A 21,159-nucleotide genomic window follows, 5' to 3' on the forward strand; every position below is an offset into this window, starting at 1 on the left:
TAAAAGAAAAAAATTGATTCTATTATGAGAGCCCATTATACAATGTTCGCACAAGGGCCTCTAAGATGCCAGGCCTGGAACTCATCCATTTCGGGATGTTTCATGGGAAAGTTGGCACCTCACACAAGGATTCCATTGAACCTGGTGTTGTTTTTTCTGTAATTTCTTGTGAACTTTTTCTGTAATTTCTTGTGAACTGATTGGAGGGGTCCTCTTATTTAGCGCACAACATGCTAGGCGACGCGCAAACACCCCACCCCCACCATCGCACATGATTTCGCCGGCCCATGTGCGGGCGCCTCGTGCCCCTTTTTCGTGTTTTCCTTTTTAACTTTGAAAATATTCAGAATTTCAAAAAGATTGATTCCAGAAAGTTCAAAATTGTTTCCGGATTTCAAAAGGTTCATGAATTTGGAAATTGTTTTAGGATTTCAAAATATGTTCGGCCTGTTGTTGGTTCGACCCGTGCACGCACCATGGCTTCGTCGCCGTAGCCCAAGGAGGGCCCATCTCATCTCACAGGAGAATCATGCCGAACCAGCTGAGCGGCCTGCCAGTCTCCACTCAAAAAAGAAAAACTCAAGCAGCCAGTCCCATGCTGCGCAGGGCGGTCGCCGCGGAGGCGCGGCGGCGCATCTCCCTTGCCCCGGCGAGACTCGCGCACGAGCTCGCGCAGCCTCAGGCTGAGTCGGTAGTCCCCGAGCGGCGCGGCCTTGAGCCGTCATGGGTCCCGCTCTACAAGAGGATCTCGAAGGTGTCCCACGGCAGGCCGCCGGGGATAGTGGCGGCGGAGATGGACGAATGGCTCCGCCAGAGGCTCCGGCTCTCGCAGGACCAGGTCCTCGCGTACGTCCGCGAACTAAGGAAGTTCAAGAAGAACGAGGGCGCGCTCGAGGTGCCATCCCCCACCCCCAAATCTCTTCCTCTTGTTGTTCGATGCTACATTAGCGGTAGCGTACTTTCGATAGGCTCGTGCGGAAAGTAGCGGGCTTGAAGTTTTCTTCGGGATAAGCGAGGAAAGGGGACGGATTGATATACTAGGGTTTTCATTCAACCTCTATGTGTGCTCTATTTGTGGATCATCTTAATTTACAAGGTCGCTAATGGAAATGAACGGCGCGAACTTGAAGTTCCTTTTCAACTGAACTACTGAAGGGTAGGGCAGGGTCAACTGATTGTGTTGCCTGCTGAAATTTGAGATGGGCTCTAGGCCCATGTAGCAATTTCTTGAAAAATCTCTAAGGGTCCATGTGGGTTATATGGCACTAGGTGTAGTGGGAAGTTTAGTCCCACCCCGGAAGTGGAAGAGGAGTTGGACCTCCTTATAAGGGTTTCTCTTCTACATGCTATTGGAGCTTGAGAAGAGAAGAGGCCCTCGCGCACTCCTCCGCCGCCGCCCGCCGCGCCGCGAGCCGAGCCGAGCTTACTTACACCTACGCGCTTATTTTTGCCAGTCACTAACGGAGAGTTCTCTGACAGCTGGGCCACTCGGACGTGGGTCGAGCCCACGTCTCTCCACGCGGCTGCGCCTATATAATTGCTCCGCCGCGTACACGGTCGACGGGAGAGCAGGTCTCCGAAACCACGCCCTTCTGGTTCCTGTACGGGGTGAGGGGCGAATAGGTTTTTGGGCAGCGATTACGCGACTGCTCACTTTCGATCGTCTACTTCCTCTACGTCCGCGTCGCCTTCATCATCACCATGTCCACCGACGCCGAACGTGCCGCCGCCGAGAAAGCTGAAGCTGACAAGAAAGCCGCGGCCTCTGCATGGCCTACTGGAGGGTATAACTCGTTTATCCCGCTCCTACTGTTTTCTGTTTTAGCCATGCTAGCGTTATACGTAGATCTTTCTGCAATTAGCGTAGTATGTGCTAGTTTGACTGAATATCAGTATGCGATTATATGTGTCAATGCCATGCTAGTGATTTACTCGTGGATTAATTTAATCGAGAAATTGCCTATTTACTCAACATTGCCAACAGCCACGATGGTATTTTGGTGTCTGATGCTAAGTGAAAATAGGTGCCATACTGGACATTGCTTTGGTCATAACATGATCGTAATTATGATACCATGTTCTGTTTTTCTCTATCTTTAGCGAAGGTGGTGCGCAGTATCTTGACCCCTGTAATTTTTGGAATATATGAAGAGATGCTGCAGCTTCCTATTCTTTCTGAATATTACTCCCTCCGATCCAAAATAAGTGTTGTGCTTTTAGTGAGTATAGCTCATATGTTTTCACTTCTCACTATTTGATAGTCATAGGATATAGTCTATGAAGAATTGAAGACAATGACTGCGTATAAGATGTTTTGAGCCTCAGACTCGGTGTATTGAGGTGAATTTTACTAAAGTGGCTTAATAATAAACATTTGAAAATTTTCTACTTAAATGATCGTAGTGAGTCAATGACTTAAGGTTCCATTGCTATTACGTTAATCTGCATTTGGTTGAGATATGAGGTCATGCATATTGATGCCTATCTATCTGCAGAGATTTAGCAATTGAGTTGAATTATGAAAACCCCACCTAAATACGTTTTGTTATGTTTACTTGTGGAAAACAACACTAGCATTTGTGATCTATTTGTTTCACAGCTCCATCCCCACCTAAATAACAACATAAAGATGTGTTTGCCATGATCTTTCATAATAAATGTCATTATGATAAAGAGATAGTATGGGAGCATGCTTTTTCCTCCCCAAAATGATTCTTGTGCTAGTACTATTTGCAATCATTGACATACTCAATTATGATTTATAATCATGAACGAAGTTGCTGAAGGAAAAAATGATAAAAAATATGCATTTGCCATGAGCTAGTTCAGTTGGAACAACGAATGTTGTACTGTAGTTAACAGGGTTTATTGTTTCTAATAGACAATTGCAGGAAAGATTTTGATGGATAATTTGTCTCAAACAAACATGTCTTTTCATGTTCTTTACAAATAACCGCATATCAAACGTATGCAGTCTGAGGTTTGAGCAATAAGGTCTACCACAAAAACTGCTGATGGTTAAGAATGGTCTTAAGCTGAGTTAATCTCCAATTTCTCGGAATTCATCTGTCATTGGTTGCTTGCCCATAACATACTCTACTTCTTAGTCGGGGATGTTGATTCTCGCACGTGAATAGGCAAAATCCTGGAGAAAAGATGTTCTAGAGGGAAGAAAAGTAAGACTTCACACCAGAAAATGACGGTTCATGTTCTAACAGTAGAAGGTTCAGATGGTGATAACATTCGTCTCTCCTAAGGATCTTTTTATATTCACTGTAATATTGTGGTACTAAGTGTTCATCCGCTGTTCTGGTGCAATCTCTTTCTGAGCAAAGTATCTTTTCATGTTCACTGTATAATTTTCGGCCATGTTGTTTTGTACCCAGTTCCTGGACTGGATGGAAGCTCATGGAGCAAAGTTGAGGCTTGGGCATCACGCACTGCGGCTTGACCTCATTTCAAAAGTGCGTGGGATACAGGCAGCTGAAAAATATTTCTGGAGCCTTCCAGATATATGCAACTCTGTGAAAACTTATTCCTGTTTGCTTAACTGCTATGGTAAACACGGGTTGGCATACAAAGGTCTGGAGCTCTATGAGAAGATGAAGGCCAAAAACATTGTTCCAGATAAACTGGTGTACAACAACTTGATGATTTTGTACCAAAAGGCAGGCCAGCCAGAGAAAATTCTCTCCACATTTGAAGAAATGCGAGGAAGTGGTGTAAGTGCTAATAAGTTTACATACTTCACCTTGATAGAAAGCTATATCACAATGAATGACCTGGACGCTGCGGAGAAGGTCCTGGAAGAATTGCAGAAGGTGGCTCCAGTTCACTGGTCCTTGTACACTCGGATGGCAAACAATTACATTAAACTAAAGTTGTTTGGCAAGGCAGAAATTGCCCTAAAGAAAGCTGAGGAAGTTATGGACAAGGCTGACTTGCGCTCCTGGTATGCCCTCCTCTCCTTACATGCCCATTGTGGCAATTCAACCGAGGTGAAGAGGATCTGGAAGTCTTTGAAGTCCACATTCAAGAAATGCTTGAACAGAAGCTATCTTGTGATGCTTCAAGGTCTGAGTATGATTGATGACTTTGAGTCTTTGCAGCAAATCTTCCAGGAGTGGCAATCGAATCATGAACATTATGACATGAGGATAACAAATATTATGATCAAAGCTTACCTTGATAAGAATATGATAGACGAAGCTGAGGCTATCCGTCAGAGTACAATGGCTCAGGGCCGTTGCGACGAGCGGACGGTTTACATATTTGCAGAGTTCTATCTGGATAAATCTGATGTTAACACGGCACTGGAGATCTTGAGAGATGCAAAGAACATGGTGACGACACACAAATGGGTGCCAACGAAAGAGCTTGTGAGCAGATTTCTGAAGCACCATGAAGAGTCAAAGGATGTTGCTGGTGCGGAGTCTTTCGTCGAGTGCCTGAAGAAGCTTGAATGCCTTGATCCAGACGCTTATGAGAGATCCTGATTAAGAGATTTTGGTTCATGAATAAATAACCCCCATCGGTCTGATCGAGTAATAAGTGCGACCAAACCGACTATTAACCAGTGCAACCATTCTTCATGGGAGATCCTGATTAAGTCTTAGGTCATGCTTTTTATTTGTGTTACCCACATAGCAAGTGCAATGATGTACCGATCGAAGGGATGGACATATTTGGCTTCTGAAGATACTTGATCATTCGAGTTGAATGCTCAATAGAGCCCCTCTCGAACCTCTCTAATTATCGCACTTGTAATATATGTTGGTTTGATATTTGTTATCAAATTTCGGTGTGCCACAAGATACGATTCTAGGCTTGCACACCTGAAACCAATTAAATGAATTGGTGTCTTACAAGGAGGCATCAGGTGAAGTGGAAGATGTAGTGGAATGACGGTAGGGGGGAGGAAAAGATAGGTAGAAGCAAATAAGAGGAGGGGCTCTACTTGTCGGCCAGAGAGGAGTTGTAGCTCTGATCGTCCCGGATAAACCATCAGTCTGCAGACACGTATGACTTGAGCGAAGAGGATGAGAAGGGCACACGAAATTCCAAGGATACCCCTTCTTGAGAGCCCAAACCACAGGCGCTCTCTCGCTCACATACAACATGAGAAAAATAAAGCAAAATGTCTCTCTAACTTCAAAGGGCCAGGAGAAAACAATTATCTAGTTCTGAGAGAAGAAAAAAGAGCTAACATCTAAATCCACCAACTGAATCTCCGAATGGTGATGCATCCTTTATTGGAGGAAAATTTTGATTCTATTAAAAGGGCCCATTATACGAAGTTCGCACAAGGGTCTCTAAGATGCACTTCATCCATTTCAGAATGTTTCATGGGGAAGTTGGCACCTCCCACAAAGATTCCATTGAGGCCTCTTTTGGTTTGTAGGAATTCCTAGGATAGGAATTGCAAAGGAAAAATTCCTTTGAAGCCTTTTGGTTTGTAGGAAAGGATTCCTATTACTATGTAGGATAGGAATATATCCTTCACATTTTGGAGAAAAAAAATATTAGGCTAGACTCAATGGAAAAATTCCTATCCTATGAACTAAATGACATCTCTTTCTATATAGGAATTGAGATGTATGTCATCTCACTCCCTATGATTTTTTCTATTCCTATAAAATTCCTATCCTATGAACTAAAGGAGGTTTGAACCTATTTGCGTCATATAGGATCGTAACACACATGAGTCACACGACTGGGTCGGGGCTTGCGCTAGCGAGATGTTTTCTTAGCGCGAAAAAATACTCCCAGAATCACCCTGCCCTATGGAGGAATCGAGAAATCGAAACACCATAACGCCCGCTCCTAGCCACAACACCTTATGACTTTTGGTGATTTGTAGGAAGCGCGAAAAGTTTAAGAACATACTATAGTGTCGAGATTTGGACATCTTTGAAAAATTCCAAAACCATCTTTCCAAATTGGGAACAAATTTGAAATTCCAATTTTTTTAAATGTGAACAAACTTTGCAATTCCGAATTTCTTAAAGTATTTCAAACATTTTTGAAACATGAACAAATTTTAAAACTGTAAATAGTTTTTCAAAATCCCCAAACAGTTTTAAAGGTGCAATTACTTTCTAAAACTTATGAAAAAAATCAGAAATTATAAACAATTTTTTCAAAACACGATTTTCTTAAATAGGAACAAGATTTTAAACTTTCAACCATCTCTGAAAAATTGTGAACAAAAATCAAAATTTCAGATAATATTTTCAAAATTTGAACATTTTTAAATGATTTTTTTTGAAAAAGCATGAAAAATACTTAAATTCTGAACTGTTTGATTTTTTGAATTTATGAAAAAAGAAAAAAATGAGAAGAAGAAAGACACAGTAAAACCGAAAAGAAAAGACGAAGAAACAAAGTGAAGAAAAACAAAACTGGGTGGTATTCGCAAGATTTGTTTTTGCAAACATGAGCAAATTTTAAAAACGTGAATGGTTTTTCAAAATCAACAAACACTTTTCAAAAATGCCGAACAATTTTCTAATAAGACAAATAACTTTTTTAAATGCAAACTTTTTTAGACATGATTTTTTGGAAAATGTGAACAAAATTTTGAAATGCCTAACAATTTTTGAATTTGGGAACATTTCATGGTAATTTTAAACAAAATTCAAAATCCTGAGTATTTTTTCAAAGTTTGAACAAGTTTTGAAAAATGAATATCTTGATAAAAATGAATAAAGAAATTTAAATTCCAAGTAATTTTTGAAAATCTGAACTTTTTGAAATTTTGTGAATTTATGTAAAAAAGAATTGGAAAAAAGAGAAGAAATGAACTAAAAAGAGAAACAGAAAAAATGAGAACAAAAGAAGAAGAAACAAAGTGAAGAAAAACAAAACTAGATGGCATTGGACATATGACGTGGGCCAGCCCACTCGGTCGACCCGTGTGGATTTCACCAGCAATTTGACGCAGTGAGCGTCATATAGGGATGAATAAAAGATCTTCAAAGGTCACTTGTGGTGGCCTGGGAACGTGCCAAGTGGTGCATCCATCCGTCATCACATGTTTTGTGGTGGGTACTCTCTCTGGATTACGTTTTCTTTGTACGTGTTTACGAATTTTAAATGTTTTTTTGGGTTTTTCATTTTCACCTATTTTTCTTAGGTTTTGGATTTTTTCCTTGTGAAGCACATCTATGCTCCTCGAAAAAAAAGTGCTTTCACGAGAAGCATAGATTAGCTTCTAGTGGAAGCACGGTTTTGCTTCCGAATAAAATAAAAAACACAACATGTGCTTCCGAAGAAGATGAAAAACTGCAACCGTGCTTTTGAGCTCTGGTTTGTTTCTTCCGTTTTTTCATATTTGTTTTTTTGCATGAACTAGTTTTTCTGTTTTTATTTTTATTAGTTTTTTTTCAGTTTTTTTTTATTGCTGGTTATTTTTGTGAAAAAAATGTTTATCAAAACCTATTAACATGGGATCTAATTTCGAAGATGTCAACACGAGAAATCTAACAGTGAAAACGGTTTGGTGTTAGATGCACGGTTCAAGGATAAAACATTTTGGAAAAAAAGAACTCTCAGGTTACAATAAGTGACGCACATACAATGTTGTGCCGCCATTTGGCAAAAGCAGAGAAGATTTGGGGGTGACCTTTCCAAGAGCGTGCAGAAATTTACAGTAGAGCATGATTGGTCTGTATGAGATAGGTATGATAACTTGATAACCAACCAACTATTAGCCAATATTTGACACAATGTCAAACATTGGCATGCCAATTTTTGGCACCAAAACCAATTACGCTCTAGATTTTTAGAGCAATTGTGGGGCTGCCTTTCCCCGTTGGTTGGGCTCGTGCACCATGGCCTTGTCGCCACAGCGAGGGCCGAGGGCCATCGCATATCAGAATCTCGCCGAACCAGCCTGCTTGTCTCAAAAAAAGCTGAGCAGCCCGCAGAACCACCTATACCTGGCCAAACGGGCCGGCCCGGCCCAACATAATCGTGCCTGGCCCGGCACGGCCCGCCAGGGCACGATCATTATACGGGTCGTGTCGTGCCGGCCCACGTGCTGCGCCTCCAGGCCCAGGCACGACCCAGTTAGTAAACGGGCCAGCACGTTGGCCCGTTTAGCATGCTGGGCTGCATTTTTTCAGCCTGTTGGGCTGATTTTTAGGCCTACCGGGCTATATTTTAGGTATACATATAGAAAAAATTCTGAAAATTATATAAAAAATAAACGGGCCGTGCCGAGGCTCCAGGCTCAGGCACGGCCCAAGGCGTGCCGCGTGCCGGGCATAGCCCGTTTAGCCCGTGCCGTGCCTGGCCCACAGTCAACTCAAGCCTTCATTCACAGATTCATCGATGACCTACAGATAATAGTAGGACATCAAAACCCACCAGCAGCCCGGGCAACTATACCTCCTACATCTACCCGGCCTAGAGCCAAGGCACCACCACAGGGTTACGCTAAAATCCATGTGGACGCCGCTATTAGGAATGAGCGAGGGGGAGCGGCAACATCGGTCTGTAGGGATGACAAAGGAAATTATCTGGGAAGCTCGGCGCTGGTCGTTTATGGTGTGTGCAACCCAACCACTCTGGAGGCTATAGCATGCAGGGAGCGCTAGCTCATGCGGAAGATCTAAATTTGACGGACTGTGTTATCTCCAGCGACTGCAAGTAAGTGGTGTCCGACATCTCTAAAGGAACATTAGGGGCTCATGGGGCAATCATCACCGAGATTAGGGCAAAAGCTACTTTATTTAATTCTATTTTCATTTTCGAGGGACGTGCTGTTAATTATGAAGCACATAGATTAGCTCGATTTTTTCTTTCTCAGGGTACGGGTCGCCACGTCTGGTTTGGCACTCCCCATGACCCTAGATGTATCCCACAACATGTGGATTTTGGTGATGAATAATGGTTTTCTCACCCCTTAAAAAAAAGCCCCTGCCGTGCCTGGCCCATGGTGGGCCGTGCCGGCGTGCTCGTGGGCTGGCCTGTTTGGCCCGGTCCGTTTGGCCACCTATAGAACCACCCCCACCGAACAAAAAAAAATCTCAACAACACAGGCAGGCAGCCACCCATGCTGCGCAGGGCGGTCGCCGCGGCGGCGCGGCGGCGCATCTCCGTTGCCCCGGCGAGACTTGCGCACGAGCTCGCGCAGCCTCAGGCCCAGTCGGTAGGTTCCGATAGGCGCGGCTTTGAGCCGTCGTGGGTCCCGCTGTACAAGAGGATCTCGAAGGTGTCCGACGGCAGACCGCCGGGGATAGTGGCGGCGGAGATGGACGAATGGCTCCGGCAGAGGTCCCGGCTCTCGCAGCAACAGATCCTCGCGTACGTCCGCGAACTAACCAGGTTTAAGAAGAACGAGGGCACGCTCGAGGTGCCACCCCTCCCCCAAATCTCTTCCTTTTGTTGTTCGATGCTGCATTAGCGATTTACCGGTCACCGTATTTTCGATACGCTCGTGCGCGAAGCATGTTTTTTCCTCCCCAAAAATGATTCTTGTGCTACTACCATTTGCAATCAGTTACGAGTAGTACTCAATATTATTGATAATCATGAAGGCCGATGCTAAAGAGAGAAAAAAACGAGAAAAAAATGATTCAGTTGGAACAATGAATGTTGTGCTGTAGTTAATAGGCTTTATTGCTTCTAACAGACTGCTGGAAAGATTTTGATGGATAATTTGTCTCAAACAAACATGTATTTTCATGTTCGGTACAAATAACTGCAGATCAAACGTATACAGTGTGAGGAGGTTTGACCAATAATGTCTACCACAAAAACTATTTATGGTTAAGAATGGTCCTAAACAGAGTTAATTTCCAATTTCGTGGAATTCATCTGTCATTGGTTGCTTGCCCATAACACACTCTACTGCTTAGCGGGGATCTCGATTCTCACACATGAATAGGCAAAAAAACTTGGAGAAGAAATGTTCTGGAGGGAAGAAAACTAAGACTTAACATTAGAAAATGAAGGTTTATTATGTTCCAACAGCAGAAGGTTCAGATGGTGATGACATTCGTCTGTCGTAATGTTCTTTTTATGTTCACTATAATATTGTGGTACCAAGCGTGCATGTGCTTTTCTGGTGCAATCTCTTTCTGAGCAAAATATCTTCTTATTTTCACTGTATAATTTTCGCCCATGTTGTTATGTACCCAGTTGCTGGACTGGATGGAAGCTCGTGGAGCAAACTTGAGTCCTGGCCATCAGGCAGTGCGGCTTGACCTCGTTTCAAAAGTACATGGGATACAGGCAGCTGAAGAATATTTCTGGAGCCTTCTAGATATATCTAAGTCAGTAAAAACTTATTCCTGTTTGCTTAACTGCTATGGTCAACACGGGTTGGCATACAAAGGTCTGGAGCTCTATGAGAAGATGAAAGCCAAAAATATGGTTCCAGATAAACTGGTGTACAACCACTTGATGAAATTGTACCAAAAGGCAGGCCAGCCAGAGAAAGTTCGCTCCACATTCGAAGAAATGCGAGAAAGTGGTATAAGTGCTGATAAATTTACATACTTCACCTTGATAGAAAGCTATATCACAATGAATGACCTGGACACTGCGGAGAAGATCCTGGAAGAATTGCAGAAGGTGGCTCCAGTTCACTGGTCCTTGTACACTCTAATGGCAAACAATTACATTAAAGTAGAGCTGTTTGGCAAGGCAGAAGTTGCCCTAAAGAAAGCTGAGGAAGTTATGGACAAGGCTGAGTTGCACCCCTGGAATGTCATCCTCTCCTTACATGCCCTTTGTGGCAATTCAACCGAGGTGAAGAGGATCTGGGAGTCGTTGAAGTCCACATTCAAGAAGTGCTTGAACAGAAGCTATCTTGTGATGCTTCAAGGTCTGAGTATGATTGATGACTTTGAGTCTTTGCAGGAAATTTTCCAGGAGTGGCAATCGAATCATGAACATTATGACACAAGGATAGCAAATGTTATGATCAAGGCTTACCTTGATAAGGGTATGATAGATGAAGCTGAGGCTATCCGTCAGAGCACAATGGCTCAGGGTCATTGCGACGAGGGGATGGTTTACATATTTACTGAGTTCTATTTGGATAAATCTGATGTTAACACGGCACTGGAGATCTTGAGAGATGCAAAGAACATGGTGACGGCGCACAAATGGGTGCCATCGAAAGAGCTTGTGAGCAGATTTCTGAAGCACTATGAAGAGTCAAAGGATGTTGCTGGTGCAGAGTCTTTCCTTGAGTGCCTAAAGAAGCTTGAATGCCTTGATCCAGACGCTTATGAGGCCATGATGCAGACCTATGTAGTTGCAGGTAGAACCTGAGACGACAGAAATTGCTGAAAGTGCCTCTGGCAGTTGAAATAGAAAGAGGAAATTTTTGGCTGTAGAATTAGAGGCTGCCGTAGACCTTTTCCTAGAGCTGTTCTATAACTTGTCAAAGATGTGATTATGTCGTGAAAGCCCGGGAGAAAGCATCTGGTGTACATGATGAAATTGATGATCTTTGTGACCCCTTGCTGTCACCGGATTTCCGTATCATATGTACATTGCAAGGTCTTTTGGCATTTTACATTTGATGCTCTGCTAGCTCCTCCTGACTATTGTGTAACATCTATCTATACTGCTAATTTGATGCAGTTGCAAAATAAAAAAATTCTCAACTGCTTCTAAGTTACTCATGCAGTCGTTTGCTCGACTTGATAGTACAATATTCCATATAAGTTCTAATTACACATGAATTAAGACTAAGTGTTAACTACCTGATAGAACTTTCGTTGTGGTTATGTTGTTTGTCCATCCAATAGAAAACCTAGGCTAGTGCTTGGGTGCCTTGGCGCCGGCTGTTGTGACCGGAGCTAAGGGCTGCCCAAGTTCCTCGGCGGCCGTGGCGGTCTTACTGCTGCTGCATTGCACTCACCAGTTGAGTGTGCAGCCACCGGCGATGTAGTCCACCGGTCCTTCAACATCTAGGTACATCCATTTCTCCGACAAGTATTTCCGGACGGAGGGAGTAACAGACTAATTTCCACTCTCTGGATTTTCTTTGGACTCAAATTTACTTGTGGTTCTTTGGAATTAACTCATGCAAAGTTTTGCAACCATTTCTCTTACTCAAATATGGTGAAGTCAAACTAGGCATATCTTCCAAGACAGTTCACATATTTTCTTTCCAACATTCACCTTTGAGAATATGTTTATTTTCTCATTAAAGAAAATTCCTCTAGTTTAACCCCCTTTGTTAAGGAACACCTTTTTTCTTCTTCTTAGATAAATCCAAAGAATACCCTCGTGGTATCCATAGTTTAGTATTTTCCCTCGATAAATATTTGAACTTTCTGGCCTAAACCTTCGAAAAATGGAATCATATATCTTGGCTTGTCCTTTTGGCTTGAAACTTTGTGGAGGCCTTGTATGCATCATAGGACACCTAAGCAAGAGGCCATGATCAAAAGGGAATTCATTTGATCCTTGTTTCCCTCCAATGTGAAATATGTGCACTCATGAGCATGAGCCATGACAGTGTGGTGAAGAATCTCCTTTTCTCCCCCTCTCACCTTTGTTGGGCTTACAACACCTAGAGACACACTCGTGTGAAAACTTAGCTCCAGGACTGACCCAGAGCAAGCCATGCGATGTGCTAATGCCGACATTGGCATGCTAGCTCGTGGTCACGGAGTGTGATGGGGAGACATCAGTGTAGTCACAACGCTCCGGCACAATAGTGCCCATGTCGTGCACTTGCTGCCCGCTGCCGCGCACGTCATGCACCCTCGCAACTGCCCCCCCGTGTCTCGCATCATCTATGCCGGGTGCTGCGACGCCGTCACAACCGTCGTAGACCAGCACACGACATTGTCACGCTTGTCGTTTCCTCGGGACCAAATCACCATGCAACTCTTTCCCTACCTACCCCAGGCCTATTCTTGTTCGCCTTGCCCTCTCCCGTGACCCCTAATACATCTCCAACGTATCTACTTTTCCTAACGCTTTTCCTCTTGTTTTGGACTCTAATTTGCATGATTTGAATGAAACTAACCCCGGACACCTGGGTGGGCACAACCCACCAGGGCGCGCCTGCCCCCCAGGCGTGCCCAGGTGGGTCGTCCCCACCTGGTGGCCCCACAGACTCTGAAACCGATGCTATAAAATCACATATTTCCAGAAAAAATCAGGGAGAAAGAATTATCGCGATCCACGAGACGGAGCCGCCGTCACCTCCTGTTCTTCAGCGGGAGGCCAGATCTGGAGTCCATTTGGGGCTCCGGAGAGGGGGATCTTGGTTCTTCGTCATCACCAACCCTTCTCCATCGCCAATTCCATGATGCTCCCCACTAGGAGTGAGTAATTCCTTCATAGGCTCGCTGGTCGGTGAGGGGTTGGATGAGATTCATCATGTAATCTAGTTAGTTTTGTTAGAGCCTGATCCCTAGTATCCACCATGTTCTGAGATTGATGTTGCTATGACTTTTCCATGCTTAATGCTTGTCACTTTGGGCTCGGGTGCCATGATTTCAGATCTGAACCGTTTATGTTATCACCATTATATCCATGTTCTAGATCCGATCTTGCAAGTTATAGTCACCTACTACGTGTTATGATCCGGCAACCCCGGAGTGACAATAGTCGAGACCACTCCCGGTGATGACCGTAGTTTGAGGAGTTCATGTATTCACCGTGTGTTAATGCTTTGTTCCGGTACTCTACTAAAAGGAGGCCTTAATATCCGTTAGTTTCCAATTGGACCCCGCTGCCACGGGAGGGTAGGACAAAAGATGTCATGCAAGTTCTGTCCATAAGCACATATGACTATTTACGGAATACATGCCTACATTATATTTATGAACTGGAGCTAGTGCCATATCGCCCTAGCTTATGACTATCACATGATGAATATCATCCAACAAATTACCGACCCAATGCCTACAAATTTATCTTATATTGTTCTTGCTAAGTTACTACTGCTATCGTTACTGTCGCACTTGCTACAAAACCACTGCTATCTGTTGGAAATATGCCCTAGAGGCAATAATAAATGGTTATTATTATATTTCTTTGTTCATGATAATAGTCTATTATTCATGCTATAATTGTATTGTCCGGAAATCGTAATACATGTGTGAATACATAGAACACAACGTGTCCCTAGTAAGCCTCTAGTTGACTAGCTCGTTGATCAACAGATAGTCATGGTTTCCTGACTATGGACATTGGATGTCATTGATAACGGGATCACATCATTAGGAGAATGATGTGATGGACAAGACCCAATCCTAAGCATAGCATAAAAGATCGTGTAGTTTCGTTTGCTAGAGCTTTTCCAATGTCAAGTATCTTTTCCTTAGACCATGAGATCGTGCAACTCCCGGATACCGTAGGAGTGCTTTGGGTGTGCCAAACATCACAACGTAACTGGGTGATTATAAAGGTGCACTACGGGTATCTCCGAAAGTGTCTGTTGGGTTGGCACGGATCGAGACTGGGATTTGTCACTCCGTGTGACGGAGAGGTATCTCTGGGCCCACTCGGTAATGCATCATCATAATGAGCTCAATGTGATTAAGGCGTTAGTCACGGGATCATGCATTGCGGTACGAGTAAAGAGACTTGCCGGTAACGAGATTGAACAAGGTATTGGGATACCGACGATCGAATCTCGGGCAAGTAACATACCGATTGACAAAGGGAATTGCATACGGATTGATTGAATCCTCAACACCGTGGTTCATCCGATGAGATCATCGTGGAACATGTGGGAGCCAACATGGGTATCCAGATCCCGCTGTTGGTTATTGACCGGAGAGGCGTCTCGGTCATGTCTGCATGTCTCCCGAACCCGTAGGGTCTACACACTTAAGGTTCGGTGACGCTAGGGTTGTAGAGATATATGTATGCGGAAACCGGAAAGTTGTTCGGAGTCCCGGATGAGATCCCGAACGTCACGAGAGGTTCCGGAATGGTCCGGAGGTGAAGAATTATATATAGGAAGTCAAGTTTCGGCCACCGGGAAAGTTTCGGGGGTTACCGGTATTGTACCGGGACCACCGGAAGGGTCCCGGGGGTCCATCGGGTGGGGCCACCTATCCCGGAGGGCCCCGTGGGCTGAAAGTGGAAGGGAACCAGCCCTTAGTGGGCTGGGGCGCCCCCCTTGGGCCTCCCCCCATGCGCCTAGGGTTGGGAACCCTGGGGGGGGGGGAGCTTCCCCCTTGCCTTGGGGGGCAAGGCACCCCTTTCCACCCCTTGGCCGCCACCCCCCAACCCTAGATGGGTTTTGGCTGGCCCCCTCCCAAGGGGGCCTATATAAAGGGGGGGGGGAGGGAGGGCAGCAAGACACAGCCTTGGGCGCCTCCCTCCTCCCCTGCAACACCTCTCTCTCTCTCTCTCGCAGAAGCTCAGCGAAGCCCTGCCGGAGACCCGCTACATCCACCACCACGCCGTCGTGCTGTTGGATCTCCATCAACCTCTCCTTCCCCCTTTCTGGATCAAGAAGGAGGAGACGTCTCTGCATCATACGTGTGTTGAACGCGGAGGTGCCGTCCGTTCGGCACTCGGTCATCGGTGATTTGGATCACGGCGAGTACGACTCCGTCATCCACGTTCATTGGAACGCTTCCGCTCGCGATCTACAAGGGTATGTAGATGCAATCCTTTCCCCTCGTTGCTAGTAGACGCCATAGATGCATCTTGGTGAGCGTAGGAAAATTTTAAATTATGCTACGATTCCCAACAGTGGCATCATGAGCCAGGCCTATGCGTAGTTACTATGCACGAGTAGAACACAAAGCAGTTGTGGGCGTTGAGTTTGCCAATTCTTCTTGCCGCTACTAGTCGTTTCTTGTTTCGGCGGCATTGTAGGATGAAGCGGCCCGGACCGACCTTACACGTACGCTTACGTGAGACTGGTTCCACCGACTGACATGCACTAGTTGCATAAGGTGGCTAGCGGGTGTCTGTCTCTCCTACTTTAGTCGGAACGGATTCGATGAAAAGGGTCCTTATGAAGGGTAAATAGAAATTGGCAAATCACGTTGTGGTCATACGTAGGTAAGAAAACGTTCTTGTTAGAAACCTACAAACCACGTAAAAACTTGCAACAACAATTAGAGGACGTCTAACTTGTTTTTGCAGCAAGTGCTATGTGATGTGATATGGCCAGAAGATGTGATGAATGATATATGTGATGTATGAGATTGATCATATTCTTGTAATAGGAATCACGACTTGCATGTCGATGAGTATGACAACCGGCAGGAGCCATAGGAGTTGTCTTTATTATTTTGCATGACCTGCGTGTCATTGAATAACGCCATGTAATTTACTTTACTTTGTTGCTAAACGCGTTAGCCATAGAAGTAGACGTAATCATTGGCGTGACGACTTCATGAAGACACAATGATGGAGATCATGGTGTCATGCCGGTGACGAAGATGATCATGGTGCCCCGAAGATGGAGATCAAAGGAGCATAATGATATTGGCCATATCATGTCACTATTTGATTGCATGTGATGTTTATCATGTTTTTGCATCTTATTTGCTTAGAACGACGGTAGTAAGTAAGATGATCCCTTATAATAATTTCAAGAAAGTGTTCACCCTAACTGTGCACCGTTGCGAAGGTTCGTTGTTTCGAAGCACCACGTGATGATCGGGTGTGATAGATTCTAACGTTTGAATACAACAGGTGTTGACGAGCCTAGCATGTACAGACATGGCCTCGGAACACACGCAATAGACTTAGGTTGACTTGACGAGCCTAGCATGTACAGACATGGCCTCGGAACACGGAGGACCGAAAGGTCGAGCATGAGTCGTATAGAAGATACGATCAACATGGAGATGTTCACCGATCTTGACTAGTCCGTCTCACGTGATGATCGGACACGGCCTAGTTAAAGTCGGATCATGTATCACTTAGATGACTAGAGGGATGTCTATCTGAGTGGGAGTTCATTAAAAATTTGATTAGATGAACTCAATTATCATGAACTTAGTCTAAAATCTTTACACTATGTATTGTAGATCAAATGGCCAACGTTGTCCTCAATTTCAACGCGTTCCTAGAGAAAACCAAGCTGAAAGATGATGGCAGCAACTATACGGACTGGGTCCGGAACCTGAGGCTCATCCTCATAGTAGCCAAGAAAGATTATGTCTTAGAAGCACCGCTAGGTGAAGCATCAATCCCAGAGAACCAAGACGTTATGAACGCTTGGCAATCACGTGCTGATGATTACTCCCTTGTTCAGTGCGGCATGCTTTACAGCCTAGAACCGAGTCTCCAAAAGCGTTTTGAGAAACATGGAGCATATGAGATTTTCGAGGAGCTGAAATTAGTTTTTCAAGCTCATGCCCGGGTCGAGAGATATGATGTCTCCGACAAGTTCTTCAGCTGTAAAATGGAGGAGAACAGTTCTGTTAGTGAGCACATACTCAGAATGTCTGGGTTGCACAACCGCTTGTCTCAGCTGGGAGTTAATCTCCCGGATGACGAGGTCATTGACAGAATCCTCCAGTCGCTTCCACCAAGCTACAAGAGCTTTGTGATGAACTACAATATGCAGGGGATGGAAAAGACCATTCCCGAGGTATATTCAATGCTGAAATCAGCGGAAGGGGAGATCAGAAAAGAACATCAAGTGTTGATGGTGAATAAAACCACTAAGTTCAAGAAGGGCAAGGGTAAGAAGAACTTCAAGAAGGACGGCAAGGGAGTTGCCGCGCCCGGTAAACCAGTTACTGGGAAGAAGTCAAAGCATGGACCCAAGCCCGAGACTGAGTGCTTTTATTGCAAGGGAAGTGGTCACTGGAAGCGGAACTGCCCCAAATACTTAGCGGACAAGAAGAAGGCCGGCAACACCAAAGGTATATGTGATATACATGTAACTGATGTGTACCTTACCAGTACTCGTAGTAGCTCCTGGGTATTTGATACCGGTGCGGTTGCTCATATTTGTAACTCAAAACAGGAACTACGGAATAAACGGAGACTGGCGAAGGACGAGGTGACGATGCGCGTCGGGAATGGTTCCAAGGTCGATGTGATCGCCGTTGGCACGCTACCTCTGCATCTACCCACGGGATTAGTTTTAAACCTCAATAATTGTTATTTAGTGCCAGCTTTGAGCATGAACATTGTATCTGGATCTCGTTTAATTCGAGATGGCTACTCATTTAAATCCGAGAATAATGGTTGTTCTATTTATTTGAGAGATATGTTTTATGGTCATGCCCCGCTGGTCAATGGTTTATTTTTGATGAATCTCGAACGTGATGTTACACATGTTCATAGTGTGAATACCAAAAGATGTAAAGTTGATAACGATAGTCCCACATACTTGTGGCACTGCCGCCTTGGTCACATTGGTGTCAAGCGCATGAAGAAGCTCCATGCAGATGGACTTTTGGAGTCTCTTGATTACGAATCATTTGACACGTGCGAACCATGCCTCATGGGTAAGATGACCAAGACTCCGTTCTCCGGAACAATGGAGCGAGCAACCAACTTATTGGAAATCATACATACCGATGTGTGCGGTCCAATGAGTGTTGAGGCTCGCGGAGGATATCGTTATGTTCTCACTCTCACTGATGATTTAAGTAGATATGGGTATGTCTACCTAATGAAACACAAGTCTGAAACCTTTGAAAAGTTCAAGGAATTTCAGAGTGAAGTTGAGAATCAACGTGACAGAAAAATAAAATTCTTACGATCAGATCGTGGTGGAGAATATTTAAGTCACGAGTTTGGTGCACACTTAAGGAAATGTGGAATAGTTTCACAACTCACGCCGCCTGGAACACCTCAGAGAAATGGTGTGTCCGAACGTCGTAATCGCACTCTATTGGATATGGTGCGATCTATGATGTCTCTTACCGATTTACCGCTCTCATTTTGGGGTTATGCTTTAGAGACTGCCGCATTCACTTTAAATAGGGCACCGTCGAAATCCGTTGAGACGACACCGTATGAATTATGGTTTGGGAAGAAACCTAAGCTGTCGTTTCTAAAAGTTTGGGGATGCGATGCTTATGTCAAGAAACTTCAACCTGAAAAGCTCGAACCCAAATCGGAAAAATGCGTCTTCATAGGATACCCTAAGGAAACTATTGGGTATACCTTCTACCTCAGATCCGAAGGCAAGATCTTCGTTGCCAAGAACGGGTCCTTTCTGGAGAAGGAGTTTCTCTCGAAAGAATTGAGTGGGAGGAAAGTGGAACTTGATGAGGTGATAGTCACCCCTTCCGAACCGGAAAGTAGCGCAGCGCGGGAAAATGTTCCTGTGGTGCCTACACCGACTAGGGAGGAAGTTAATGATGATGATCATGAAGCTTCGGATCAAGTTACTGAACTTCGTAGGTCCACAAGGACACGTTCCGCACCAGAGTGGTACGGCAACCCTGTCCTGGAAATCATGTTGTTAGACAACGGTGAACCTTCGAACTATGAAGAAGCGATGGCAGGCCCGGATTCCGACAAATGGCTAGAAGCCATGAAATCCGAGATAGGATCCATGTATGAAAACGAAGTATGGACTTTGACTGACTTGCCCGATGATCGGCGAGCCATAGAAAACAAATGGATCTTTAAGAAGAAGACGGACGCGGATGGTAATGTGACCATCTACAAAGCTCGACTTGTCGCTAAGGGTTATCGACAAGTTCAAGGGGTTGACTACGATGAGACTTTCTCACCCGTAGCGAAGCTGAAGTCCGTCCGAATCATGTTAGCAATTGCCGCATACTATGATTATGAGATATGGCAGATGGACGTCAAAACGGCATTCCTTAACGGCTTCCTTAAGGAAGAGTTGTATATGATGCAGCCGGAAGGTTTTGTCGATCCTAAGAATGCTAACGAAGTATGCAAGCTCCAGCGCTCAATCTATGGGCTGGTGCAAGCATCTCGGAGTTGGAACATTCGCTTTGATGAGATGATCAAAGCGTTTGGGTTTACACAGACTTATGGAGAAGCCTGTGTTTACAAGAAAGTGAGTGGGAGCTCTGTAGCATTTCTCATATTATATGTGGATGACATACTATTGATGGGAAATGATATAGAATTCTTGGAAAGTATAAAGGCCTATTTGAATAAGTGTTTTTCAATGAAGGACCTTGGAGAAGCTGCTTATATATTAGGCATCAAGATCTATAGAGATAGATCAAGACGCCTCATTGGTCTTTCACAAAGTACATACCTTGACAAGATATTGAAGAAGTTCAATATGGATCAGTCCAAGAAGGGGTTCTTGCCTGTATTGCAAGGTGTGCAATTGAGCACGGCTCAATGCCCGACCACGGTAGAAGATATAGAAAAGATGAGTGTCATCCCCTATGCCTCGGCCATAGGGTCTATTATGTATGCCATGCTGTGTACCAGACCTGATGTAAACCTTGCCGTAAGTTTGGTAGGCAGATACCAAAGTAATCCCGGCATGGAACACTGGACAGTGGTCAAGAATATCCTGAAGTACCTGAATAGGACTAAGGATATGTTTCTCGTTTATGGAGGTGACGAAGAGCTCGTCGTAAAGGGTTACGTCGACGCTAGCCTCGACACAGATCTGGATGACTCGAAGTCACAGACCGGATATGTGTATATTTTGAATGGAGGAGCAGTAAGCTGGTGCAGTTGCAAGCAAAGCGTCGTGGCGGGATCTACATGTGAAGCGGAATACATGGCAGCCTCGGAGGCAGCACAGGAAGCAGTCTGGATGAAGGAGTTCATTACCGACCTAGGGGTGATTCCCAATGCGTCGGGCCCGATGACTCTCTTCTGTGACAACATTGGAGCCATTGCCCTTGCGAAGGAGCCCAGGTTTCACAGGAAGACTAGGCATATCAAGCGTCGCTTCAACTCCATTCGTGAAAGTGTTAAAAATGGAGACATAGATATTTGTAAAGTACATACGGACTTGAATGTAGCAGATCCGTTGACTAAACCTCTCCCTAGGGCAAAACATGATCAACACCAGGACGCAATGGGTGTTCGATTCATCACAATGTAACTAGATTATTGACTCTAGTGCAAGTGGGAGACTGTTGGAAATATGCCCTAGAGGCAATAATAAATGGTTATTATTATATTTCTTTGTTCATGATAATAGTCTATTATTCATGCTATAATTGTATTGTCCGGAAATCATAATACATGTGTGAATACATAGAACACAACGTGTCCCTAGTAAGCCTCTAGTTG

General features: G+C 44.5%; 2 protein-coding genes across 2 annotated transcripts; both read left to right on the plus strand.

Moving 5' to 3' along the window:
• The first annotated feature begins 530 nt into the window (after positions 1-530).
• LOC109775748 (pentatricopeptide repeat-containing protein At4g01990, mitochondrial) lies at positions 531-4,720 on the plus strand. The gene is made up of 2 exons (XM_040391929.3): positions 531-895; positions 3,387-4,720. Exons 1-2 carry the CDS (start codon positions 596-598, stop codon positions 4,494-4,496), a joined length of 1,410 nt encoding a protein of 469 aa, XP_040247863.1. The 5' UTR covers positions 531-595; the 3' UTR covers positions 4,497-4,720.
• A 4,327-nt stretch (positions 4,721-9,047) lies between these two features.
• LOC109775752 (pentatricopeptide repeat-containing protein At4g01990, mitochondrial) lies at positions 9,048-11,589 on the plus strand. Its single transcript, XM_020334449.3, has 2 exons — positions 9,048-9,358; positions 10,147-11,589. The coding sequence occupies exons 1-2, from the start codon at positions 9,059-9,061 to the stop codon at positions 11,284-11,286; spliced, it is 1,440 nt and encodes a 479-aa protein (XP_020190038.1). The 5' UTR covers positions 9,048-9,058; the 3' UTR covers positions 11,287-11,589.
• The last annotated feature ends 9,570 nt before the right edge of the window (positions 11,590-21,159 follow it).

Source organism: Aegilops tauschii, chromosome 6 (genome assembly GCF_002575655.3).
Source record: "Aegilops tauschii subsp. strangulata cultivar AL8/78 chromosome 6, Aet v6.0, whole genome shotgun sequence".
NCBI classification, from domain to species: domain Eukaryota; kingdom Viridiplantae; phylum Streptophyta; class Magnoliopsida; order Poales; family Poaceae; genus Aegilops; species Aegilops tauschii.